Below are 27,754 nucleotides of genomic sequence, written 5' to 3'. Positions count from 1 at the left end.
AAGTGCTCTGTGAGCAAACTCGTGAATTGACACATGATTTTTTAGATTATGTTTAATTTTATCTGGTTTAGGGAATTTTGTGGTTGATTGTCATATCTAGAGTACGAGCAGTAGTTCAGTGTTCGCTAATAATGTAGCAAAGAAACAAAGTAACGTTGGGATAAGAAGGCATTACAATTGAAATGATCATGCTATTACATTTGACAAGGTGGATGATGTCATGTGTTTTAAACGTCTATCATTTTTGTTTCTGGTTCAAAAGAAAAGGTTGGAAGTAAATGTGGGTGAAAAGTGAAATTTACTGTCTTTCGTTGTAAATATTAGAAAATCAAGGCAATACTGTCTTAATGAAAACATTAACGATTCCCTCTTTATCAAATGAGACAAACGGGAACGAGTTTTGAGTGATATAACAAAGCCAAGCCTGCCACCGTCATTTTGGATCTCCGCCTGGGTAGATTTAAGTCACGTGCTAGGCAACGTATAATCAATAACAAGATAGTATTTCATTTCAGGCCTATTTATCAATTTTGTGGTGTGTAACTTTCGCATTTTAGTGCGTTGTATTTATGTTGAATCTTCAAATTGTCTTGAAACTTAAAAGAAAATTGTTCTTTAAAAATTCACTGAAAATCGGTAGCTAAAATTGTTTGTTTAGGTGTTATTTGATTTTCGTGTTAACTTGTTATTTCGTCAGTCGCCGGCATCTTCTGTTGCTTCACACAGGAAAAACACACGCGACGAAACGTAATGACCAATTTTGTCCTCAATCTCACGCTATAACAGAAAAAGCTTTTGAACATCTGTAAACTCCGAGCGCTTCGCAGTGATATTTTCAATGAATCTTCGGATTGTTTTCAAGTTCAAGGATTGTAAATTACAATTTTATGAAAAACGAAGGTTGTTCTGTTATTTCAGTGTGAATCCTTGCATGCCTGCCAGTCACTGGCGCCGCTTGTTGAAACTAAAACGCAAAAAAAAAACTCTTTTAAGATTATCATTGGCTTCTTTTTCACTAAACCACTATTCTTAGCAACAAAGGTCGCCATTTCGTCTGTTTATTGCTCGCCAAAAACTATAAAATGCACTCAAAAGCCTAAAATCTAAAAAAAGTTTACAGGAATCGACCAATCGAGCGAGCGAGCGAGCGAGCGAGCGAGTGAGCGAATGCTATTCCCCACATCGTATCTATAACTCGCTCTTGCGCATGCGCGCAATTCACGAGTTAAAAAAGGGAGAAGCTTAAGGGCGCGCACACACGCACACACGCACACACGCACACACGCACACACGCACACACGCACACACACGAAAAGAAAAAAAACAAAGTAGGTTTCAGGTCTCATTTCAACTACTAGTTCAGTAGTGTTTATAGCTGCGAGGATCGCTTATATTCCATTTCTTCACCGTCATGTGCATATGTGATCTTCAGATATTTCCAGTCAAAGTACTGATTACTGTTGAGGATGACGAAAGGAATTCAACCACGTTTTGAAGTGCTGTTTATTGGCAACATTTAATAGCATATTGACACATAACCCATCTGATCATACTATATAGTAATCTACACGAAATATACTCTACTAAGCTAATACCTAAAACTTAAGACCTACTAGTAAGTCTACAATTTTTAGCCTGATTGTATCACTCGGCCTTACTAGCATTTTACAGCCAATTAAAAAATATAGTGACGGGTGATAGAAATTCTCTCTTGCTCAAACCCAAGCTCTTAAAAAGATCGTTTAGGCATCGCTGTTTACAGTGTGGTAAGGTTTACAGTTTTAAATTTCCTCAGATTCCACTGGATAAAAGCCTTTGAATTAAGCTTTCTCATCGCCTCTATGTAAATTTGCAGGATGTGTCATCAAAGGCTACCAGCCTTTTCTGTAAAGATTTAAAACAAAACAAAAAACAGGGTGACCTTTATTCTAATCTCTTCCATTTTAAGAGCTTGGTTTTGGCAAAACAATAGCCTTGAATGGAACAAAAAAATCACCACATCCATCGCTAGTCAACATAAGTTAATCTACTTTAAGATCATATGCACATTTATTTCAGTTTTTGCTACAATCACTTTGTTACAATCATCTCACCTGGCAGGTGATTACATAAACAAACGAAAAAAGTCTGTAAACCCTATTGACAATTCTCTGAGAGTATTTACACAAAAATAACCCTGACACTGAATAAATTTGTCTGATCACAGTTTGTAAGGCATGGAGAGCAAGAAGGATGTACCTTTGTATATACAAAAAGTGTACAGTTGAAAATATTGGAAAAATGAATAGAAAAATTTAGCAAAAAGACATTTTCCCCCTTTGAAACTAAGGGAGAAAATCTTTATTAAGTCTATAAACATCCATAAATATATAACATAGAAAAGTAAATAGTTGTGAACAAACTGTAATCTGAGTAAAAATGTCTTGATTGCAAAGTAGTTTCAAATTATTTCTTGTTCTACTTAGGTAACTGCTCTCTACTTCTGTATCAACCCTTTTAACTCTCAAGAACTGATTGTTATTCTCCTCTCTAGCTGCTACCCATTTCCTTGCCAATTAGTTACAAGAATTTAGGGTTACATCAAGATAAAAACTCCAACCTCATAAGTTTGGGTATTCTCGTTACATTTTTGCTGAGTAATGTATGGATTTTATAGGGAGAAGTTACCTGTTAATCACTTCTGGGAGTTAAAGGGTTTAGGGGAAAAATGTATAAACTGGATGAGTTTCCTTGAGTAAAATAACAAGGAAAATAGTACGCAAATGGAAGAATGAAAAAGATAAAAGGTACAACCTTCTTGACTCGTCTCATGAGCTGAAACCTCAGGTTTACTTCATAAACCCCAAGATTTCAGTCACTAGTTTACTGCCCCAATTTATAGGAGGTTCGAAAGGAAATAAATCACACGTTTATCAAATTTTTCTGTATTTGGTCCAAGCCTTTGCCAAGATACTGCAATCAAGGTAAACCGTGTAGAGATCAGCCTTGGTGATCATGCGACTCATGATGTACTCATACTTGTATCTAATACAATCAAATTTATACACTTGTCCTTTTTTCCTATTTCTGACCTTCACCATAAACACTGCTGTCCAACAGAAATTTACAGATATCACCAAGGAATTCTAACTACCTGATAAGCACAATGATGTGCTCAAATGTAATACAATGAATATATTCTAAACATATTTGAGAACAGCTGATAAACTTCATCAAACTGGAAGCAATTGTGAAAACCAAAATTCCTCAATACGCAAGACAGCACTTTGACCCACAACCCAGAGCAAAACTCTTTCTGTGTGTTAATACCTGCCTCTGTCTTAAAATATTAGATGACATGCTGTTGAGTAGTCATTGAACAGAAAACTGCGACATTCTGCGAGGTATTCTTAGCAAAACCTAAAGGTTCTGAAGTCAGCCAGTACAAACTGTGAATTACCCAGGATCATTTCTTAGTGTATATTTTGAAGACTGTCAATCTACCCTATCCCCTGAGGGGAGGGCCAGAAGTATTTTTGTAATACTAGCTTTTGAAACGGGTTTCTCATCCCCAACCCAGCGTTGTTTGACCTTGGGAATTTGCTGGAAGAGGATTTCCTTGAAATCCAAAGCCTGAGTGGTAGTCCTCTTGATATGGTGGGGATAAAATGTCTACTTGGGGATCCCATCCATGGTGTTGTAAGTGACCTGTGCCGACCATGTTCTGCTGTGATGCAGTCTTCATATATCCTAGGCCTCCATCATACTCAAGAGTTGGTAGAGTGTCCTCGAACAAAGGGGGGACATTCAAGTCCCATTTTCCACCTTGCATGTTTGTTGCGTAAACTGCATTTTCTGTGCCCATGACTGTTGCAGTTCTTTGCCCACCGAAATTTTGCATCGCACTTTGCTGGATTGTATGCTGTTGCATTTTCCAATCTGGATATTGGTGTTGTTGTTGCTGTTGTGGTTGTTGGATGTTCCTTGGAGCCTGCTGGACTTGATTCTGGTGATTCTGGTGCATCCAGTTTCCTTGTACACCATGCTGCATGCCTCTGGGACTCACCATAGGGTTTGGGTGCTGCTGACCTGTTATGCAGCTGGAACCATACATTTCATGTCTTTCTTTCTTCTTAATTGTTGTGGAAATCAGAGCCGACTTTGACTGCATTTGAGGAGGAGGGGCTTGTGGAGGCTTAGATACTTTCATCTGACCCATCCCCTGCCAGGAAATATTGACTCTTGCTGGTGCAGGATTGCAGTGCCCAACAGGGGAGGGGTCTGGGGTTGGTAAGCCACCTGGCGACATGTGAGGCGAAGGGTGACCAGCTGGTGATGGATATGGTGATGGGGCCATTTGAGCTTTAGGAGAAAAATGCTCCAGATTCTTTGGAGGAGATTGAGATAATGAAGGTTGGCTTCCATCAGGACTTGTCAAATTATTGCTGTCACTATTACATGCAATAGAAAGACAATCTGTTGCAAGTAACAGTGCTTCCTCGTAGGTAGGTGGATCCATCCCTTGAAGTAGATCGCCTCCACCACCAGTGTTGTCAAGTGGCTCAAGATGAAGATCTTCTAAGGTTAAATCTGTCAAAAACCAAACACAATTAAGAGTTGGTTGCTGTAGATTGCCTTCACTAACAACATTGTCCAATGGCTCAAGACGAAAATCATTTAAGGCTAAATCTGTGTAAAGATAAATAGTGTAGAGTCAGTTCTTTTTCCACCAAGTTCGGCTTGTCACATGAACTGGTGCATGCATACAGTTTCTCCTTATCATAAGAGCAACCCAGCAATTTAGCCCCAACCCTGTTGTTCTCCTATAATTGCGCAAAAATGTAAGTACCACCTGGTTCCAATCATCCTACAGACAAATTATTTATATTCCCTGATTCTTCCCATGTCAGTTTCTTTGTCTTTCAGTCTAACTGTTTGTCTGTGTCTCAAAACACAAAGACACCATTGTGCACCACACAGACAACAGGAGCTTGTGCCAGTTTCCCTGGCATGATGGGATGATACTCCATCACCAGTGTACTCCCCAGCATACCATCAGGCTTCCCTGACAAATTGCCAAAACCCATCAATTCTCATGGGTGGGGAAAGTTCCTAAGAGAGTTTAGTATTCTGCCCAAGGACACAACACACTGACCTTTCCAGATCTTCAAACCCAGAGTTCAACACAGTAACCACAAGGTCACCACTTCCCCCACACAAAATTATAATAACTGAAGTTATCTCTGCTGACAATAACATTGAAAACAAACAAACAAACAAAGCAGCATTCCAATGGCAGAGTAAAAACACTTATCCAAACATGAAAATCTGAAAAAGTTGTTGTGGGAGCCAATTCGGTTTTAACAAGTTGAGTTTTGTGTTTGACCAAGTAAACAAAAGACAATACAAATATATAGTATGCCTTTTTTCCCTATTGCAACAAATTATTTGCCACTACCTTAAAGTCATTGAAAAACTGCCTTTATTTTACTCAGTGCTTTGCTATTAAAGGTTAAAGATTATGCATGTAGAAACAATATTTATACTAACTAGGATTAGAAGTTAAATTAATTAGCATTAAAAGAGGTTAAGGGCACTTTATCTTATGCTTTTTAGGTTTGCAACAAACAAAAGATGCAGCACAGAGAAGCAAGCAGTGAGAAGATAAGGAAGAAAGTTGCAGAGAGAGAGAGAGAAAAAAAGAAAGTGTGTGTGCAACACAAGGTCATCTTACCTTGTGGGTCAAGAAGCATGAAATCACTGAGTTCAGGAGCGTCTTTTTCAAGTTCCGCTTGTATGTCTACACCCAGGTCGAAGAGCTCAGGCTCCTCGGGAGTCATAGGTGTAGAAGTACAAGAGGTAGCGGAACTCAAAAGAGCATCAGCAAGAAATGGGGACGACGGATGCTGCTGCAGCAGCGGCGAATTCAAGTCACCTTCTTGAAGCATGGGATTAGGAGCCGAGCCTAACGACAAAAAAGCCAGCAACTAAGATGGGTGGCAAAAAATTGCCAAGCAAATAATACAGCCACATTTGTTTTATCATGCTTTGCCTCTTGCAAACTTGGAGGGATTCTGTTCTTTTTCTAATTTTTCCTTCTTGTTCTGGTCATCATCTGAGCAGAAGAAGGGAATACAATCATGCATATCTTGTTCTGCCAGTTTCACCTGCTGCAGGTGAAGTAATTTAGAGAGGGCATAAACGATCAGCAAGACATTGTCATTGCAATTCACTTAAACAAGCCAAGTCAGTCTCAGTTGTGCGTTTCTTGCTTTCCAATAAAAAGCTCTGAAGGTGAAGCAGAGCTACTACCTTGGCTTGTAACTCACACACAAATGACTGTCAGAACAGAACAGCAAAAATGTGTTTGTTAAGCTTGCAAATTGCAGAGCATAATCCAAGGAATTTGGCTGTAATCAAGCACTGTTTAAATTTAAATAATACATTAAAGTGTCCATTTTCAATCAGATGAAATGTGACATGGTGAGAAGGATTTTAACTGTCTTGTGGATGCATTGAAATAGTGCAATTTTAAAAAAAGCCAAATTTTGATCGCATATATAAGAGTTGCAGAGAAACCTGCAAAGCATAATAAATTTTCTGGAATGTCTACTATGTCGATTTTATACAGAGGGAAGCTTTGAAAGTCTGATTTCATAAGTAAACAGCATTCCAAAATAAATTAATTCATCTTTGAATGCAGGTTTCACTGACAAATGCCACAAAGAGGAGGTGGGTGGTGGGGGAGGGGGACAAAAGGGACAAGCAGCAACTTTCATCCCCATTTTGCCGTTCAGCAACAGCGAGACTGGCAGCAATACGTATGGATGACACAGCAGCAAAAAAGCAATAACTTAACATTGCAGGCAGTTGGCTGTGGAGAAGAAACCCACATTTATGTATAACGTCATGGATTTAAGGGGTAAAATGCTATTATCAACTGAAAAACTGAAAAAGTGTTTTCCTTGGAGCCCAAAGCCACAATGTACATAAATACATTTTTTTTCTGGAAATCATGATCTGTTTTAGAAAAGAGTTCAAAAAAAGAACACCATTTAAAAAATTTTAACCAAACAATGATGTTAAAAAAACTCAAAGTTTTAAGAAACATTTTTTCTAAACCAAATTCATTATTTCAGCTTCCAAATCTAACACAATCACTTGTTGAATGTACAAGAGTGCACCCCCTCTCCCAAAAAAAAAAAAAAAAAAAAAAAGAAAAAAACAGTCATTTCATATTTAAGCCCTACTTTTCTTAAAGAACACTGATATTACTTTATCTTAATAGCCTGCTGGTGACTGGCACCTAAAGTCCGGTTGCCAACAGTCAATTTCAAGTTATATTGGAACCCAGCTGGTTGACTATTTTAAACAGAGTTGGTGTTTAAGATCCGTTTGGCTGTATGTATCTTCTTGTTTATGTTTCTAGGAGGGCTTCCTTTTAAATATCATAGATGCAGATTTATTGAAAAAAAATGGAATCGAGCAGCCTAACAAGAATTGTACAAGTATTTAACTCTACCTATGGTTAGTCAAAATCTTAGGAGATTTTCAACTAAAAAAAAAGTGTTAGACACTTACCACTGGCAGGAGATTTCACAAATCCATCAGGAACATTCCGATTTCTTTTTATTCTACCATTGGTAGAAGAATACTTATGTGACGCAGGCATAGGTGGGTATTTGAAGTCAGAGGTGGCAGAGAAGTCTCCCCATGGAACGCCTAGAGGGCTGCCACCATTGCTGTAATTACTAATGCTACCCGGACTTCTAGGACTACGAGGGCTTGGTGAGCCACTATCACTTGCTGTGAAAGGCAAGGCAGGAAACTCCCCCCTCTGTCGTAAAATTTCTTCACCTTCCTCTTCACTGGAAAAAAAAAAATTAGGAAATGTGAAAAGTGGTGTAAACAAATTCGGTAATCCTGTTGTAATAGGTGGTGATGGTTTCCTACAGAGACCTCTTGCAAAAAAAATGAGCAACAGAGTCACAAGCAGATATATTTTCATAGATAGTCTACTTGTTTTCACCTTGAGTCTACATTTTATCCTTATAAATGGGATGGGATAACAACTGGGATTTAGCAGCTGACATTCCACAAGGTGGCTGTTCCTGTCCTCTGTTTGCAAGTCAAATTGGAATTCAGAGTGTTTGTTTTTCAAGAGAAAGGAAATAAGGAAGAGAACCAATGACAAACTAAATGCACAAATGACACCAGGTCCAGGAATCAAACCTGTGGTGTGGTGGTAGGAGGCACACCCTCTCACCACTATGCCATGGTTTTTTGTGCCCTGATTTTTTTGTGCCCTGATTTTTTGTGCCCTGACTTTTTGTGCCCTGACTTTTTGTGCCCTGACTTTTTGTGCCCTGACTTTTTGTGCCCTGACTTTTTGTGACCTGATTTTTGTGCCCTGATTTTTTGTGCCCTGATTTTTTGTGCCCTGATTTTTGTGCCCTGATTTTTGTGCCCTGATTTTTGTGCCCTGATTTTTGCACTGTGATATATGATATTTCCTTTGTTATGATTGTTGTGATTACACTGATTTTGGTTCCACCACACCAAAAAACCCAAAAAACCAAAAACAAACAAACAAACAAAAAAAACCAGAATATCACTCTACCTCAAGGGCCTGTTTGTTGTAATAATGAAATCAGGCTCACTTCCTTTGAACACAACCTGTGCAGTGCCAGTAAGCCATTGCCACTTTAGGTTTTTATTCAGCATACGGAAGGTCCCTTGACATTTCCCAGTGCTCATCACTAAAAGGAACAGTCATCAACCAGTAATTAAATCCATGAAGTTCTGTGACTTCAACTTGCTGCTTAGGGAGTCATTTTACTCCCAAGATATGAAAGGTACTTCTATTTCCTGAACGCAATGTCATTTCATTTTGTTTTTTTTTGGCTTGTCTACAGAGTACAAACAATATCTTTTAGAAAACACTTTTTCATTCTCATTACCTGTCTCTCTCTCCCACAGAATTAATCATCAATTCCTAGTATCTCCATTTCATATACCTTTAGCCCTTTTAACTACCAAGATCTCACTAGTAATTCTCCTTACTGTCTGCCATACAATTCTTGTAATGTTGGTTTGGAGAATATGGCATTAGATCAACTTATAATCCCCTAATTAATATTTTTCCTTTTCTCATCACTTGTTTGCTTGATATTGTATTGATATTGTAAGGAAAAATTCTCTCATGGTCACTCACAGGAGTTATAGGGTTAAGCCATCAGAATGTGGTACTACAACCTTAAGTTGATAGATTCCTTTCTTCTTCTCATTGCCTGTCTCTCTTTCATGGATCTAACTATCAGTTCTATCCATTCCTTACACTTTTAGCTCTCACAATGTGGAATTACAACCACAAGCTGATGCAGTAGTTTTCTTCCTTCTCATCATGTTTTTAAGTTGACAGTGTAACAATTGATAATATAAGGAAAAATGTCTCTGGTCACTGCTTGAATAACTTATGAAGTGATTGCTCCTGGAATCAATGTCTACACACTAACATTCAATTAACCTTTGAAAAAAATTGCATATCAAATCCTATGAGAATTAATAAAGGGGCAGGTTTCTAAGGAAACTATGGTGTGTCAGTGGGAGAGTATAACAGGGTAATTCAGTATTATCAAGGTGTTGATGATGTAAATTGTCCACAGTAAAGAGTTTAAAAGCTGACATTTTAAGTGTCAGCCCTTCTTCAGAGCAAATGAATGAAGGGTTCTGATGAAGCTTTGAAACTCTTTGCAGTGGCCAATTTCCATTATCACCTCCTTAATAATCCTAAATTACCCTTGCAGAATTAGACCAATAAACTTCTGAAGCACTTACAGTCACCATGAAGTGTCTTCAGGACTGGAATATCATCAAAATGGATCATACAGTAACTTGATTGCAAGGCAATGTCTCTCTTATGATAACCAAGAAGTGATCGGCCTCTGTCACCGAAAAAAATTCACACATTAACAAACACCTTTATGAGGAAGTTATCACATCAAACATGACTAAAAGCAGAAATCACACCACCCTAACAGAACAGATAATCACACAGTGTTTTCAAGTCAAAGAAACTCTGCTGGGAATTGTGTTGATGAATAACATTCTGTTAAGGTCTGTTTCAACGACAGAAGGTATAAACTAAAAGGTGCTATTGTAACAGCGAGTCTTTCATTGAAAATATTAACCCTTCTATGGATACTTAGTAGGTTTTCCTTACTTTTGGTCAATATCCATGAAACTTAAATCCATTCTGTTCTTGGTGCAGAACAGCGATGTTTTTAATCTTATTTCAAGCACTGATGATGACACCGTTTCCAGAGGAGTGCAAATCATAAACAGCCCATACTCTCTTCTCTCACAGTCAGGAAGTGTCATTTCACGTAAACGTCCACTGCATCTGAATGGCTGAAGAATTAAATCAAAATTGTACTTTGATTATAGAGTGATTTCAACAAGTACTTCAATGGAAGACAGAGAGGCAGCATCGTTGGTGCACTGGAACCTGGATCAAAGGCCTCAGTTAAGTAATTGTGCTGTATTCTTAGAGGAAGACACTTTACTCACACAGTGCTCTCTTCACCCAGGGGTGGAGAGACCAGTGAATTGTAATGGACTGAGGGCAATCCTTCAAATAGCCTATTTTACAGTTGTGTGTTTAGTTGCCAGGCCTTTGAACAGGAGTGAGGCTGAGGATGACCTTGTTATGATAGAGACATTGCTGCTTTCAAAGGTACTTTGTTTTCATGCTAAGTAGAACCTGGACTCTATCACAACATGCTCATCTTCAGCCTCACTCCAAATCAAAGGCTTGGCAACAAAATCCACAGCTGTAAAATGGCCAATTGAATCATGCTTCAGAATTGAGGAAAAGCTTTTGAATGATGAGCTATCTTGTTCAGACACTGAAAACTTCACATTTTAATGATTATTATTGGCCATCAAAGCAATGCTTCAATTAAAGGACAAGTACCTTGAAAAAGCCAGCACTAGTGTTTAGAATACATTTCATTCTGCAAACAAAAGACCTCTCTGTCTCCACATCCTTGCCTTGCTCATCTGCTGACATAAAAAAAGACATTTTACATAGGAGCATAACCACAAAATCAAGTTACCAGTAGATTTTACTAGGAGAGCCTCATCATATCCAAATGTTTCAGCAGGAGCAGGCAACTGGCAAAATTTTCCATAGATATAAAGTGAAATCACTACTACCTTCCCCCTGAATCAATATTAGATTAAAAAACTGAACTTCTATTTGCCGCCTACATTGCAGTTTTTGCCATTTACTTCAAACATACTGCAACCCCTACAAATTGCAGAGAAATATGATCTGCATGATTCCAGTTGAGAATTCTGATTTGTTGAAGATGACAACCTGCCATAACTTGTTATTTTCAAAATCAAAATAAAAAGTGACATGAGGGCACTTAAAACCCACTGTAAAATATCACAAGTAAGAGAAAAACAAAGAACCAGCATCATACCTGAGCTGCATGTGCTGCCAGTCTCAGAAGCAATCCCATCATTTTCTTCATCAAGAATTCTTATTTTCTACATTAAAAAAAAAAATCATAAAATGTTAACTTACCAATCACCAAAAAGTCCTGAGGTTAAACTTACTGAATTCACCAAAGCACTAAAACCTCTCTCTACACATAGTGCTTCACAATATCAATATCAAAACCACTATTTTTAACCGCAGACACGTCACACAATTGAGGTACTTTGTACAATGCAATATAAGTTTTTGTTTGAAAGGAAACCTTTTTGCAATATAGAACCAATTTAAAAAAAAGGCTTGAAGAGTAAAAAGAAAATTCTGCAGGTAAACTGTGCAATTTATAAAGAGAACGAAAAAAAAATAGAGAGAAAACTTAAGCTTGAAGTTGAATTGTCATGAATGAGGTAAAATACAATTCTCTCGATTGCTTCCTGTTTTTCCCACTACAAACATCACCCGCTCTGAAAACAGAGAGACCTGTTCTAAAAAACATACAGTGGGAAAGACACTCTCAAGAGAAAAACCACATTTCACTCTTCCCACAATTAAAATTTAGGTTTTGTCACATATAAAGCAGAGGAAAATTCTCTTTTGAATTAAAAACTTGGTTCCAAGTCTAGATATTGCTTTGACAATGAAGAATTTAATCAAAACAAGGGCAATATAGAGAATTTTTTTTTACTATCCTGTCATAAGCATTAGACAAAGAAAAAAATTGTAGTCCTTGTGAGGAATTGAATCTTGGACCTTTGCATTTCATACTTTGATACTGTCACTGAGTCACAGAGACTCTGCCATGTGATATACCATCACAAGATTTTTGTGCAGTCTTATTCAATGAGCTGATGAATTACAATAAAAATTTTAAAGACATTGCAAGAAAAAATATGGAAAATACAACAAAACAAACCTGTTCTTCTTCATCTTCAGGGAAAGGGAGAAGATTTTTTCTAATGAGATCATGATCATCAACATGGATAAATCTTAAAAAGTCCTGGTGTATGACACTTGCCTGAAAAAAATATAAATTAAAAAAAAAAAAAGAAAAAGAAAGAAAGAAATGAATAAAAAACAGGTTACATGTAGACTTTCTCAGAGTATTACATAACAAGTGGACTTGGGACTTCTGCACTGCAAGAAGATAAAAAAGAGAAAGATGCTTTTTGTCTTGTCAGGAGTGTGGAACAAAGAAAAAAATTCTGAGTCCCCATGAGGAATAAAACATCAGACCTTCGGATTCTGTGCTCCAACACTCTATAACTAAGCCACACAGAGGTGATGAGCAAAGCCCATCACAAAGTTCATATAATTATGATGTACGTCCTGCATACTGCTAGGATCAGGGAAGTCAATAGCACCATTTTTATGAAATAATGAGAGATGGTAAGTTTTCAGCTTGGTAAAGAAATAGAAAAGGTATTTTTGTCTAATCACAAGCATGGGACAAAGAAAAAATTCCGAGTCCTCATGAGGAATCAAACCTCAGACCTTCAGATTCCACACTCTGATGCTCTTCCAACACTAATGATAAGACAAAAAATACCTTTCTCCACTTCTTTACCGAGCTCAAAACTTACTATCTCTCATATTCTATTTAAAACAAAAAAAGAGTTCTAAGATATTTGGCAAAAAGAACTAGTTGACAATTCCCTTTTTTCCCTTCTTGCTGTCCTCCAAACATTATTAGTAGAGGTACTCTCAGCTATCTAACCCTTAAACTCCCAAGATCTGATTGTTAATTCTCTCCTCTAGCTGCTACACATTTCCTTGTAAAATAGTTCAAAGAATTTGGTGTTAGATCAAGATGAGTCATAAACTGTTTGCTAGAAAGTGTATGGATGTAATAGGGAGAAGTTAATGATTAACCACTTGTGAGAGATAAAGGGTTATTGTCACTGAGCAAGTAATCCAGAATTGGTGGCCAAAACCTTGTCCTTAAAGTTGTTCAAAAATAATTCTAAAAAACATCAATATGATGAGGCTGCCAAGACATAAGGGGTAATAACAAACTGCAGCAGAAGAAGTTAGACAAAATAGTTAGAGCCTTTTTAAGCAAAAATAAAAATCAATAGTTATTTCAGGAGTGAAAATTCAAAAAAAGCTTCCGTGCTGCGGTTGACCTTCATTCACCCTTGAACTAGCATGTGTAATTGCCCCCCACTGATTTCTCCTTTCAAAATTAATAAAAAGTCCCATGAAAAGGTGATGAGAAATACTGTAACCAAAAAAACAAAAATAAACTCTGCTTGAGTAATGTTAAATTCTTAGAGTTTAAATTACACAACTGTGGAAAATTGACACTGATATATGGGAGAGGAGGGGTTCAGCTTCAAGAGGACGTGAAAGAATCTTGAAACATTACACAGCTGGTGTAAACATATGTAAACAGCCCCTATGTGTTGACTAAAATTTCAACACTGATGAGAATAGAAGGCAATGGAAAACTCAGGTAACTTGCTAAGGTACAAAACAACGAAGAAGATTTCACTAACTTGAGGCACAAAATATAAGCAATTGCTGAATAAAATATTTTGATGAAAGCCATTATATAAAGGTTAACACAAGTTTTTCTTCCATAGATCTGTATGTAATGACTTGGTGATGTATGGTATGTGAGAGAGCCGCATAAAAGACAAAAAATGTCAAAAATTCTCATCAATTTTAAATGTGGACCTTTGAGAATAATGCAGATCAAATTTTATCCTAACACGTGCAGTTGGAATAAAACTGTATTTCAGAGTTGCTTTTTTTAAACTGTCACATTGATCTGTCTCTAGTAGATTTAACATAATTAGTTGTGTGATATTTTAGGAAGCCAAAGAGAACTGTTCAATCAATCTATTGTTTATTGATTGCATTCCTTCAATTTCAAGAGTAGGAGTTCTGGAAAAAGCTCATTGAAAACTTATATGAAGACCACTGAACCAGAAATAACCCTGTGAGTAGTAACATAATAATATACATTGTGGAAAGATAATGCACCTGATGACAAAACTTAATTACAAAATCAATGAATCATTCAGACGTCAAAAGAGGGAAAAATAGAACAATGGGATGAATTGTTACTATTAACAAAATTCTTTCACTCATTGATATACACACTTCAGCAGTTGTTAGCTTAACTTGAAATAACCTCTCAGGGACAGGAGGTCACAATAAATAGTTCGCTGCTTTATATTACCACATTGATGATCAGAAAATGAAACACTTGATGATTCAAAATTCTACAAGCTACAATTTCTAAGGAAAGCTTCATAACACCTGGAGCTGTTAATAAAAATATTATTAACATACAAATACATAAAAGATAATGATCTTTAAGTTTCCAAATTTCCCTTTTGTAACATGACTTTCATTTTTATCAATCAACATCACCATTAAGAGCAGTATACCGCATGCAGAGTAAAATTCCTAAGCCTTGGGTGTGATTTCATTACAGAAAACAGGCCAAAAGCAATGTACTACTATCAAAACATAAATGTGTCAGTGGGTGACAAACTTCAGGAAAGAAAAAAAAACTTAAGAGCAAAAGGTTTTACTGAGAGGCAAAAGTCTTACTCAGACATTAAAGCTCTGCTCTAAGGGGAATCATCAGTTACCTAATAAGTCAAAGATGCACAGCTCTTAAAAAGTTTTCACTGTGATAAGAAAAATTATCATTCAAGTTGCCAAAACAGAAAAGTTAGATGCCTGTAGCACCTGTAATCAAGGAAAAAAATCTTGAAAGAACTAGGAAACTATTACTCTTGTTTCTAAGGCTAAACTAAACTAAGACTGATGCATTCTAATTTTACTGTACATCACCATATGTTTTTCCCCTCAAAAAATATCGGAATGTATATTTGGGTGGAAGAGATTCAATAACATTGACAGGGACAGGGGAAGAAGGAAAATATTCTGAGAAGGTAAGCTACAACAGGCCTTTGAATTACAATTCATGGCAGCTAAAGAACTGCCCTTAGGTGTAACTAGTAAGGTGTACCTGTGCTAGGCCAAGATAATCTTGAACGGTTTCAGATGCATAAAATACTTCAAACTCTCTTGTCAACACAATGACAAAACCATCCAAAGCCTGAAAAATAAAATGCAAAAATCTTTTTATAACAGACAGTGATACAGAGCAAGATAACCAAATGCATTACTAAGTGTAGATATAAAATTCCCATGCCTAAATGCCAAATTAAATTTTGAATTATACCACTCAAAGAGCACATAATATTACCAGCCAAGGTCACCTTTCATAAGGCAGTTGATCCACATATTTCATGTGTTTCACATATTCACTGTACATTTAAATTGGACATCTGTTAAACAACCCACTCTCTCAAGTTTCATTCAAATCCATCTCTATTGAACGGTCATCTTATCAAATTAAAATTTGGAAAGGTGACTGGTTTGGTTAACCAAGAGTTCATTCTTTGTGGTTGTATCAAAACCTGTTGGCTCTGAGCAAGGTACAGTGAATCACTGCACAAAGATGATTTATTTGGACTCAAGACTGTTCACCACAACATCTGTTGGCTACATGTGAGCTTAAAAATACTTAAAATATATTTCATATCATTGTTAGTAATTGTCTGAGATAAGATGTGAATTGTGTCATCAAATTACTCTCTGGATCACAATGCACTAAATTTTGGCCAACCTCTTTTTAAGTTAACCTCTACTGAATGGTCATCTGGCTATCTTCCGAGATACAAGTGCTTAATAGATACTTAACTATATCATTTTCACTGTTTTGAAAGAAGAATTCAAAACCACCAACCCTTACCCACAAATGTTATTTTTACATATAGTTCCCTTGCAGAGATTAACTTGAAGTGTTATAATTAATATATCTTCAACAACAGTCATATTCATTTCACATAAAAAATATAAATATATTTGAATATCTGTCCATATTAAGATCTAAACAAAAACAGGACTTACATCTAGTAAAAGCTTAGAAAATATTCCATTGCCTTCAAAATCTGGTGGTCCATCAGAAAGTTTACCAACTTTGTTTTCCTCTGTCCATTGCTGGCCTGTAAAAAAAATTGAATTCAGTTGAGGAATAACTAAATTTAGGTTTGATCCGTAAGTCCAATATCTGAGCCGGTTCATCTAACATTTCACAAACTATCTAGATAGATATGCGTAGTTTTGTTGAAAAAATGAAAAAAAAAACCACTTAAAATCCTTGGGATTACACTTGCATGGCTGGTATCAGGACTTTAGACAATACTAGGCAGAATCCACTACCTTAGTTGCCTCTAGTTCCACAAATTACATTTCATGATCAAATATTCCAATTCCAGAAATTGACCAGAGATTGCCAAACTCTTCGCAACGACATACAATAAATATTACAATAATAAGTATTTTTGTCCCACGTTTCTCATCAATTTGTATGAAAAATCAGAGTTTTCTAATCTTTTGACTGTCAGCAATAGTCTTAAAAGTGTGCAAATAATATCTTTTGAAGAACCAGATTTAACAATTAAGGGGACATTTTTTGCTTGACAAAAAACTTGTCTAGAAATGCAAATTTATGTTATGTAAACCTGGCTCTTCTCAATAATACTCTTTACAATGTAAAGTTTTTTCATCTTTTACTTTTTGGATGGAAAGCATTTGATATTTTTGCCAGGAATAAAATTTTGCAGTTTTCCAAAACAAGCAAACGAGGTTAACATATGCATCATTTTTAGGATTTAAAAATTTACTCGAGCAGATTGTGTACAAAACACAAATTTGAAACCTGCAATTTTTTTAAATTCTACAATGACCTGGAATCAGCTGACTATAAAGCAAAAATCAAACAAAGGCCATGATAAATGTCCCAAGATCAAAATGGTGATTCTCTAAACTGACTGTGTACAATTCTTCACATACCATTAGAAAGAATATGGATCAAATGGACAAACCATTTTATAACTTTGACCAAAGAACCACTAGGTAAAAAATTGAACAGGAGTATATCATTCACAAAGTTGGATAATATTACAATGTTTCCAGTACCCTCACCTTTGAAGAAGTTTTTTGCTCTGAGGTAGCTGGCAGACAATCTCAGAATGGACAGTTTATCTAATTTCTGGATCACATCATGGGGAAATGGCAGAAGTTTTGCTAGGTTATCCAGCTCAATGTTAAAACGATCACGATGCCGTTTAGATGGATTCAAGGAGCCTTTGAGGCTGAAAAGAAAAATTAAAACAAATTCTTGTGTTAATAATAGCTTGGTAATATAAAAAAGACTTGTAAATTTCAGAAAAACAAATTTATGCTCTTGTTCCTTGGTATGAGCTGTCTTGATATCTTGAAACACAAGAGTACTTTTGCTAAAGGTCAGTGGTAGAATCCTCGCACAAATGTTAAGTTTGCATGTGATGTGTTACTGCCTATGGCTAATTGCTTTTGGAAAATAAATGTACTATTCAAGGAGGCCTGGGTGGATTAAATGAATTTGAAAATTGCACAAAATACTTAATGATGCCCACTGTTAAGTGAGCAAAAGACAAAAAAAAAAGAAGGGATGACAGTTCTTTTTTTCTTTTTAATTTTTTTTCAAACGTAAAAACCAAAACGTAAACAATAATTATTTATCAATCAAGAAATACCAAAACAATTTATCTTTCAGGCTGTTCATTGCCTAATAGATATCAGAGAATTCTCTGGCTCTTGCTAAGCTTTCTCTCACAAAATTTGAATTGCCAAGGTTATTTTAAACAGTGGCCAAAGATACTCTTAGTCCTATTCCACAGCTGCTAAAACCCTTGTCTAACAACTGAATTCAGTCTTTACTGCCTGGTGTAATAAAATTGTTTTTTAGAAAGTGGTTCTACCAAACATTGCATTCAGTTCAGATATTTTTAAGGGAAAGAAAAAAATTCTAAGAATATTGTTTATAAAAAAATAATGAAAATAAATGGAAATTCCCAGACATCTGCGATGATGTGTTCGGGGTTAGGGTTAAGCTGCTTAAACGAGAAGGCTAAAAGCTTAAAATAATGCTGTGGTTATGTTGTCTTGGTCACAAGTACAAGCACGGTATGTACGAATACATGTGAAAACGACTCGCGGAAACCTCACTGACGACAAAAATTGTAACTTGCCACAAGAAAGTGTACCTCGGTAACTGAAGGAGCACTTGCCAAAGTAATTAATGTCTGGCTGCCAGACTAGAGGCTGAACCAAATTATTTAAATTCTTCAAGCGTACTGTTCCTTAAGCTGTCAACACACATTCTCTCACATGGCCAACGTGTCAAACATTAAGTGATTCTCGAGACTCATCCCCGAAAGTACAGTAATTTTTAGCTCTTGATGAATGCTAAATCATTTGTCGTGCAATCTGAACTTGAGTGAAATCTTGATAACAATCAAATGAGAAATCGGCGAAATCCGATGTATGTAAATACTACGTTTCCTCTTGATAATTAATGGTACTTGATGCCTGTCCATCTAACGGTTTTCCTTTTCATGATAAACTCAGGAAAAGGATGGTTTTCAATTCGGAAAAAAAAAATCGACCTCTCGCTTAGACAAATAGGGTTACAAAAAACAAAAACCGCAGCCATTTTCCTTCAACGTGAAAATTCGTAAACAGATAAAATTGATCAAGAAGCAAATAACAAAAGATGTTTATTTTTTCCTTAAAGTACCATGGAAAAATGAGAATTTAAGCAGCACACACACACACTAGGGAGGCTAGAAAACGTTGAAGTCGCGCTCTGCGGCAAACGAAGCCTCCGTGACAAGAAACATAGGTTGTGAATCACGGAATAACTATTTCCATCCCAAGCTAAACCTCCATTTACAATTTGCATAAGAATCAATTGAAACACGCCAAAGATAAAGGCCATGTGTATTATCCATGAAACACAAAAAGAACGAATTATTTTGACAGCCAGGTGAATATGTAAATTGCTTCAAACATTTGAAAAATGTTGGAGGGGTAATGAGTAAGCGCGCCTTTTTTTCTCTTGTTATGGACCCCCTATCTGTAAAAATTTACTCTAAAACCTTTCGCTTCTGTTAGAAAATTCGAGGAGTTCTTAACAGTCAAGCACAGGTTGTTGAAAACCGCAACAAAACGCTTGGAATAATATAGATTGTCTCGAGAATGTATTCCCCCGTCGTAAATTATTATGACCGCGAAGACGAAGGATGAAAGGACTCGATACGCGTAAAATATGTGGCAAATACCCATAAAAACTATACAAAACGTTCCTCCAAGGTTTGAACTATCTAAATCATCACAAAACATGTTCATATGTCGGCCGGGACGCGAGAAAATGATTTCGTGCATCGAGGGTTAAAATTGGTCGATCACCCTGAATCTCTGAAAGACAAACATGGCGGGCTGGGCTCCAAATAACAAAAGCGCTATTTCGCTGCAGTTAACTCTAAAGGTCTGACGAAATCACTTCCACAATCTTATATCAGAAGATTTAAGAAAAAATAAAGCATTGTCGAAGAAGGTATACTCGATGATTTTCAACGCAAATTTCTATCGCCCACTAGCCCATTCACAGTTTTTTTGGGCCGAAAAGAAAACTCGACTTTCAACTTTCTTTGATCGGCCGCGACTAAACCGAGCACGAACTTATGCCGTCGTTACTTATCAAGGTATTAAAGCACCGCTTCATCCTTTTGCGCGTTCAAGTTTACTTCATTGCTTTAAAAGAGTAAAAGTATGTCGTTGCTGTCAAAGGTCATCATAAGATATACAGCACTTTATCGGGCGTTGCGTAAAGCATCGAATATAAGCTTAAACTAAGAGTCGAAAACACCAACATGGAAAACACAATTGAAAATTGGAAGTTTAATCGATCAGGCCTGTGATCTGAATGTCTCGAAGTTCAGTTTTCAAAGCAGAATAACTGGAATTAAAACGATTGAACGAGCTAAAATGATGCCCTTTTCGCGGGTTTCACGCGGTACGCGCACAGCGTCTGTAGCGATGTCAAATAATGCAAATTGTCTTTCTGCCACCCTTTTCTACAGTCGCTTCACAGTATCGTGACGGTGAATTTAACTCAGCCGGCTGGTGGGGTTTGTTTATACCATTGCTGAGAACAGCTACAGTTTTATGCTTCGTGGGGAGTGAAGATCGAAGGGGTTCCAAACGCTACAATTCGGAAATGCACACCGGAAAAAGCTGAGGTATACATATGCCATACAATTTCTTAACCTTGCAGTGAGGAAAGACTAAATACACGCCAGGTACAAAAACCAGAACAGATGAAATAACAGATTGACCTCACTATTAGTGGCATCTATCAGAGTTAAATCGTAATCGAAAAGAATAGGACGTAACTGGTTTTGCATCGCTCAAGAATAGTAATCGACGTGCAGCCGAATTCATGCGAACACAACACTATTGTCGCGCTACGGCGCACGGATTCAAAATCTCTTTCTCGCCACCCTATTCTCTTGCAGAAAGATAAAAAAAGTACAAATATGAACAAACTTACCTCGAGCTTCGCTTCTTTCTCTTCGCTGTACTCATATTTTCGTCTACGATAACAAATCAACGCGTCGCCATTCCAGTCGTCTATGTCTGTGTGTTCTTTTTCTAGCGTTCAAACCGCGGTCTCTCGTCAATTCGAAGCGATTTATGGTTCTAAAGCACGTTACGATCACTAAAGTAGAATATCGAGCCAAGAGCTGTTTGGTTGTGTCTCCAAACAGCGCTTATTCGACGTAACTATGTTTAGAAATGGCGGCCATATTTTCCGTTCGCCCTCGAACCATGTACATGATGTCAAGTAAGAAATCGTGCTGAATAACCGAGCAAACACAATAGATCTCAAGCTGATTGGTCAGATAGTGAACCACTTACGTAAAACGTCACATGAAAAATTTGCATGTGAACTAAAGCGTTTCTGAGCTGAAATGAAAATTCAATTTATTTTATGCTTAAATTTTGCAACAATAAAGAATTGCCTATTTATGGTTTGGCACACCGATTTAATCTTTAGCGTCGATCTGAGACCCTAAGTAAGTGGGTTATGCTTCGCCCCTCCTGTGTTAAAACAATCACAAGCAGTCTTCCATTGTTATCACACAAAGGAGACCAAAGGAAAAATAGCTTTGCATTTTATTGACGAGCAAAGAGTACTTAAAAATGTTGTTTTGTCGAGAGTTCTCGAGAAAAGGTTGCGTTTTCTCAACAAAGCATTTTGATGCGCGCTTTACACGAGGTCGACGCCTAACCCCGGCAAGAAATCCCGCGTAATTTTCAGGGCCATTTGAGGCGAAAGAGTAATGTACAAAACAGCACGATAGAATAAAATGGGTTTATGAAATTTAGCCTTGTGTCAGTAGCGTAGCTGAATGGGTAAAAAATCGTTCTCTAATAGCCAACCACAGCTCTACCCAGCTTGATAAGTAAAATCACCACAGGGTGCTTATTACTTTGAACCTGTGAGGCGCGGCGGACGCACCTCAAGAAATCGCTTTTCTAACATTTTTCTTCAATAGTACGTCTAACTTGTCAACGCCAATGTTGTTTTTGTACCAATTCATTTCTAGACAGCAGGTGACACTTCACGCTGTATTATTCATACCATTGGCCGACAGCAATCGTCTGTAGTGCACGAACTTCCGAGTTCCAAAATTACTGTTTATGCAATCTTATTTCCTACTTTAGCTAGGGTACATGATTTTAAAGCTGATATCCTAAGGCCAATGTTTTTTATTTCAATATTTTTTGCTAAAGAATACCTCTTTGGCAAAATAATTGTTGGAACCTACTCGTTAAAATCTGGTTGCCTTAAAAATTTTCCAAAACCTTATACAAAAAATGTCCACTCGCTTTCCTTGGATCAGAAATCAAGTCTCGTGAGCTGAATATCGCTGAGGTACTTGGGATTACTAGTTATCGTTATTTTCTCTCAAATACACGAACTTTTCTTTAAAAACTTAAATTACTCGGACCCTACGTGTATGTGTAATGAATGTATAGCGTCTACTACTTTCCCAAAGACAAGATCTCTGCTACATCGATCACCGAGTCATTTTAGCAATCGAACTGTGTTTTATTCCAAGGAGACATCTTTTACTGTTGTAAAGATAGCGTTATTTTCAAATAGAAAATATACTTTTTTCCAGCCATTCACTTTTAAATCAAAGCTCTGATTCCATTGCCTCAGGTTGTTGGAATACACTCGAAACAAATCAAGCTTTGTTGCCATTTGGCGGGAATCTTAACACCTGTCTGTCTAACAGCCATATTTAGAAATTCTCCTCCTACGTGTCAATGTTGTTTATAAAATGTCAGTATAAATCCAAACATACAACGTAATGAAGTCTAAAACGACCACTTTTGAAAATGATTTAAAAGACATTACGAATCTCGCTTTTTTTTCCTTGAGAAAACAGTATGTAAGGATTTGTTCCAAACCGCAAGTTCTAGTTTTATTAGTTTTTTTTATCTACAGGACTATAAAAAAACCCTCAATAAATGCCTCTAAACCTAGAGTTAATCAAGTTAAAAATAATAAAATTTTTAAAAAATATTAAACAAACGAGAAGGGAGCCAGAGTTTTGAGGAAAAGAAGCCAACGCTGATTGAGCCTCAAAAGACAAACCTAAACAAAAGTGACGTGGAAACTGTAGTAATTGCCGTGAAAAAAAAAACACAAAATTTTTTGGGATGCGCAGAGAAGTTATTCAGGTTGTCTTTGTGGGTGGTTAAAAAAATGCATTTATTAAAACGAATTATCTTTCTCCTGATAGACATAAAGATCGTGCTTTGTTTTATGCGTGCAGGTCTCTTTTACGGGTTTGAAACGGATAAATTATTTACTTTGTATGGCCCAAGATCAGTATAATGTGCAAACACACTTTGAAAACTTTGAGGACCGTAGTCGTAGTTTGAAAATGCTTCAATAATTTGCTTTAATTTCTGTACTGAGGTTAACGAATGAAACTAGAAGAAATTTCAGGAAAATCGGTTTGCATCCTCTGGTTTGAAAATCATTTGACAGGTTTCTTTTTTTCTTATGATAAAGTATTTTACCTGCTTTTGTTTGTGTTATTGTTTGTCAGTCAAACTTTGTTGCCATCATGTTTTATGGGAAAAGGCGGCCGAAAGGGTTTATGTGTTGTGGATATAGGGCTTAGGACGTCAAGACTGTAAATTTGCAGAGTTGAAAATTTCACGAATCGCCGATTGACGGAAAATTTTTGCCAGAACCTCTGGATATGGGCTGTTAAGAAGTTTGGATTATGGGATACCGTTGTTAGGTTATGAACAGCTTTTGTAATGTTTGGGTGTTGTGTCAACTTAGTTTGATTCAATTTTCGTTAGAGAACTTGAGATCCGTTGCAATACAGAACTCCCTCGTGCTGTATGTAATAACTTTTTTTTTTTTATCAATCATCAGATTGCACGGTGGTTTTATCGAAAGGAAAAAAAAAACACGTGCAATTTTCATACAGGAACATACCAAGGAAGGTCTTTGTAGTTTTTGGGCGCTAGGGAACAATTGTTGTTCATTCCCCAAACTCTCAAAATCTGATTGAGGAATAAATCTTCTTCATAGCCTCAAAATAATTTTTTTTTAGTAAGTTTCGCAAAAATGGTGTTGATTCATCATCAACGGTTGTTGAAAAATAGTTGGGTAAGTGAGAAAGAGAAACCGGTGCTTTTTGAGATCCCGGCCTTTTCCCAAGATGCACGGACGCGTGGAATAAACCCTCTGCGAGAGTCATAATATCACTTTGTAGTCGTTTATTAGACGAGTCTGTACACATCACCGCCCGGGTGTCTGCTACGTAAGGTCATTCACGCTCCGCGCGGAGCGAACGTGACTTCCTGTAAACAACTTAAACAAAAGACTCTTTCACCAATTGTTTGTTTTAAGTGTCAAGCTCCGGCGGCTCATTCACGGGTTTGGGGTGACCTGAAACAATGCAACATAATTGTTTACAACAATCGATATTGGTAGTGTTTTTTGCTCGTTACCGTGCGGTTCACGCATGGCTTATTAGATAAGCTGGAGTCAGAAAGTTTCTCTCAAGTCTACTGATCCTAAGCATAGCCACAAGTTAGGGAGAAACGGAAATGCTTTGAGTGTTTACCAACTGTTGGGTAATAAGAAGAAAATAGAAACAAACATAAGAAAATTAGATGAAAACAAACGCTCGTCTAAAGAAAACGAAGCGCGGTGAACCCAAATGGTGTTCTGCCTCACCTCATTCGTTCTGGAAACAGCACAGATATTCGACTTATGCCCCCGGCGATGACATTCTTATAGGTGAAATAACCAACAGATGTTAGGATATAGTAAACCCACAGAAAAAAGGACCGGAAATCGACGTGCGGTGAAACGTCGAACCCGTGATAAAATGTTCCTCTCTTCTAGTAGTTGGTTAACACATCAAAGGACCGTTACCGTCACGCGGGGTTATGCAATTCCACTCAAGTTGAAAGCAAAGACAGAATCTAGAGCGCCTGCGAGATTGGGAAGACAGTAAGGTGAGGAAAAGGGTTAGATTGAAAATTTCAGCATTGTATGATAACTTAAAGTGACCTGAACTGAAGAAGTAAGTAAAACTGTATGCCGAAAGGAATTTTTTTTAAGTAAGAAAAAGTGATAAGAGCAGCTTAACAAGCATTCTCGCCTTGCGAGCTTTTTGAGTGGTTGTTCAGGACAAATCCATTTGCAATTTCCCACTTTATCTCATTGTTTATCGATCAAGGGGTTTTTCCTGTTGATCGTTCCTGCTAGTTGCTTCTTGGCGTCGAACTTCCGGGAAGACATACAGTGTTCCAGAGAAAAAGAAAGATTTAGTCGACATTAGTAATTGTTCCCTTAAAATTTGAGATATGGGAACCAACGGCCACTGAACCATGGCGGCACACCATGGCACACCTCCCCCCAATCGGATCGAACTACTTAAATAAATTTTTTCGAAGCCTATTGTTCTTTTTATGACGTTAAATGGTAAAAAAAGAAAATATAACATTCATTGCTCCTTTTTATAAGAAAAAATCCATAATTAGGCAGGTATGTTAGTCCTTGGGTTTATATTGAAAACCTTTTCAGTTAGAATGTTTGATATTCGTTGAAGCAGCGAGCATTTCCAAAAGATTACCGCAGGACGAAATTGGAAAAATGACGAGTGAATACACATTAACAGTACTCTATACTTCCTGAAAGGGGCTGACGTGGGTTAATCTAGGTCAAGTAGATACATGGTAACAAGACAAGAAATGCGTCCGTTCTCGGAAAGAGATCAAAATCTGCCTCCAACTTGAGATTGCATTGTGTTCTTCACCACAGACGCTATTTTTTCAGGACCTAGATAAGCGGAAACCTCAAGGTACCAATCCGTTACCAAACCGATGAAAATTGATACCCAACTTGTGACACATCTGTCGGCGAAGACCGGACCGCCTGACCCGCGATTACCTGAAAGAAATACTTTAATTCTGATAAGATTATACTTGGAACATTTAAGTAGAGGAACTACGAAGATGCAATATTAACGTAAGACTTTCTTTTATCTTGTTACTTCCTGCTTTTATCCCTGACCTCGTTAGGAGTTTTTCCGTCAATGAAAGAGTCGGGCGACGTGCCACCCTATGAGACCTCAGGGGGGAGAACTTCCTGCCTTCACAATGTCCTTAACTCCCACACAGCGTCGGCATTGCAGCAGCTTAATCGTTCAACCACGCTCCTATAAAAACATTTTCCTTGTCACTTTTTTGCTGTCACAATACGACTTTACTCTTGGATACGGCTCCTGATAAGACCCAGGGCAGGTCTATCAAACATAACCCGCCAGGGTTGGCTTGGGGACGTCAAGGAGGAAACCAGGTAAGGTTTGTAGTAGAAGTAAACAACAAGGTGAGTAAAAAAAGCGTAAGTTAAGCCACCGTTAAAAGGATTTTATAGTTAAAAAGCTGACGTTTCGAGCGTTAGCCCTTCGTCAGAGCGATTAGACGATGGAAGACACAAAGTTCAGCTCATTGACGAGAGGCGGTACACGACTGACTCAATCATTTCGGATACGTTAATAGGAGCATGTACGAGGAGAAGAAGAATCTCTCTGACAGTTTTCCCCACTACCAACGTGTGACTTTCTAGCTCGGTTTATAGCTACGGTGCCCAACTCGTATCTGGAAGGCCAATGAATTCGAACACACGAACCGCATGGGTCAATCAGAAACGCGATGATTTTGTACAGACTCCACTTCTATTCTGATAAGACGGTGCTAGGTTCTCACGGTTGCGAGGGATCACACTTTCTATGGCTTGTATAACCTCTTGCCTTTAGTAGGAGGTTCACAACGGCAGGTGTTACCAAGCAATGGTTTGCCCTGCGTTGTAGAGGTCCGATCAACATCGAGTCGACTGAACATGCCGGTTAGATATGTTGACGATGTCACTTTCCCGATAGACTCTCCCCTGCCTTTTTTACAAAAAACCATCCCTTGGCAGAAGAGTATTCACTGACTCAAAACTCCATAGTGTGATGTTTGAGCTCAAACGACTTCGGAACAGACCGGGAACTGTGTGACAAAATCACGAGGGCATAACCTGCCGGGTGCTAATTAAGTTCCACCCACTGCGCTTCATTAATTGGTGAAGACGTCGTAGTACAAGAGTACTTCTGTTGTGAAATCTAAAAAGAGTGGTAAAGGAAGAGTAACTGGAGGGGGTTCTCCAATCTTAAAAAACATCTTACTTTAGCGCCTTTGATGGTAAAAACACTTCAACGTTGCGTCTCAAGAAAGAAGGAGAAGAACTGACACAAGGGTGCCATATTTGGGGTGTGGAAAAAAAGCGGGGTGAAAATTTTCCTTCAACAATATTTCTGATTGTCTCAGGAGTGAACAAACAAAAATTAGGATGAGAAGCCCTGTGATTCCCAAAATTTGCCTTTTTCTACCGGCTGAGTTAACAAACCTGCGGTTCGACACGACTGCAGCCATAACAATGAAATGATGGCGCTTGCACGCAAGGAGTATTTAATCATATGGGAAGGGATTTTGTACATGCAGAATCGAACACAATTTAGCCTATCAAATTCTTAAAAAATATAGAACAGGTAAATACAGTAGTCCTGTTTTCCGGGCCGAGCTGAAAACACTGTAGATGTTGATTGAGGTATATCGTATGAGTGTCAGGAAAATATCTCAATGAACACAGTGCTTTCAAACTGGTATTGGGACTTACTTTTCTATCTTTTACTTACATTCGTTCACAAACCAGTGTTTCTACCTACCATTATACTTCCTATTAACTTACGAGACACTCGGTTTAAAGTTGAA

The 27,754-nt window shown here is 37.5% G+C and overlaps 1 protein-coding gene across 3 annotated transcripts; it reads right to left on the bottom strand.

The window, feature by feature from the left end:
* Nucleotides 1–1,485: 1,485 nt before the first annotated feature.
* On the bottom strand, nt 1,486–21,244 carry LOC131776507 (aryl hydrocarbon receptor repressor-like). Of its 3 annotated transcripts, none has more exons than XM_066160151.1 (13): nt 20,943–21,244; nt 17,492–17,661; nt 16,415–16,509; nt 15,468–15,557; nt 12,396–12,497; nt 11,469–11,535; nt 10,955–11,043; nt 10,202–10,389; nt 9,817–9,923; nt 8,600–8,738; nt 7,561–7,847; nt 5,714–5,944; nt 1,486–4,569 (listed from the first exon to the last, which is right to left on the bottom strand). In XM_066160151.1, the coding sequence occupies exons 1-13, from the start codon at nt 20,975–20,977 to the stop codon at nt 3,545–3,547; spliced, it is 2,625 nt and encodes an 874-aa protein (XP_066016248.1). In that variant the 5' UTR covers nt 20,978–21,244; the 3' UTR covers nt 1,486–3,544. The 3 variants fall into 3 exon arrangements, with proteins under 3 accessions (XP_066016248.1, XP_058948691.1, XP_066016249.1); XM_059092708.2 differs by having other exon boundaries at nt 10,955–11,040; XM_066160152.1 differs by lacking the exon at nt 5,714–5,944.
* Nucleotides 21,245–27,754: the final 6,510 nt, after the last annotated feature.

This window comes from Pocillopora verrucosa, chromosome 13, assembly GCF_036669915.1.
Source record: "Pocillopora verrucosa isolate sample1 chromosome 13, ASM3666991v2, whole genome shotgun sequence".
Classification (NCBI taxonomy): domain Eukaryota; kingdom Metazoa; phylum Cnidaria; class Anthozoa; order Scleractinia; family Pocilloporidae; genus Pocillopora; species Pocillopora verrucosa.
Note: the sequence above shows the minus strand (reverse complement) of the source record. Positions and strands in the feature narration are given on the sequence as shown.

Bases quoted from the DNA above. Each gene is read 5' to 3' on its own strand.
- LOC131776507 (XM_066160151.1), bottom strand. From the start codon at position 20,977: ATGAGTACAGCGAAGAGAAAGAAGCGAAGCTCGAG. The intron at 11,044-11,468 runs GTATGATGCTGG...TTTTTATGTCAG, and splicing joins TGGCAGCACATGCAGCTCAG to CAGATGAGCAAGGCAAGGAT. The intron at 5,945-7,560 runs GTAAGTGTCTAA...TTTTGTCGTTAG, and splicing joins TGTGAAATCTCCTGCCAGTG to GCTCGGCTCCTAATCCCATG.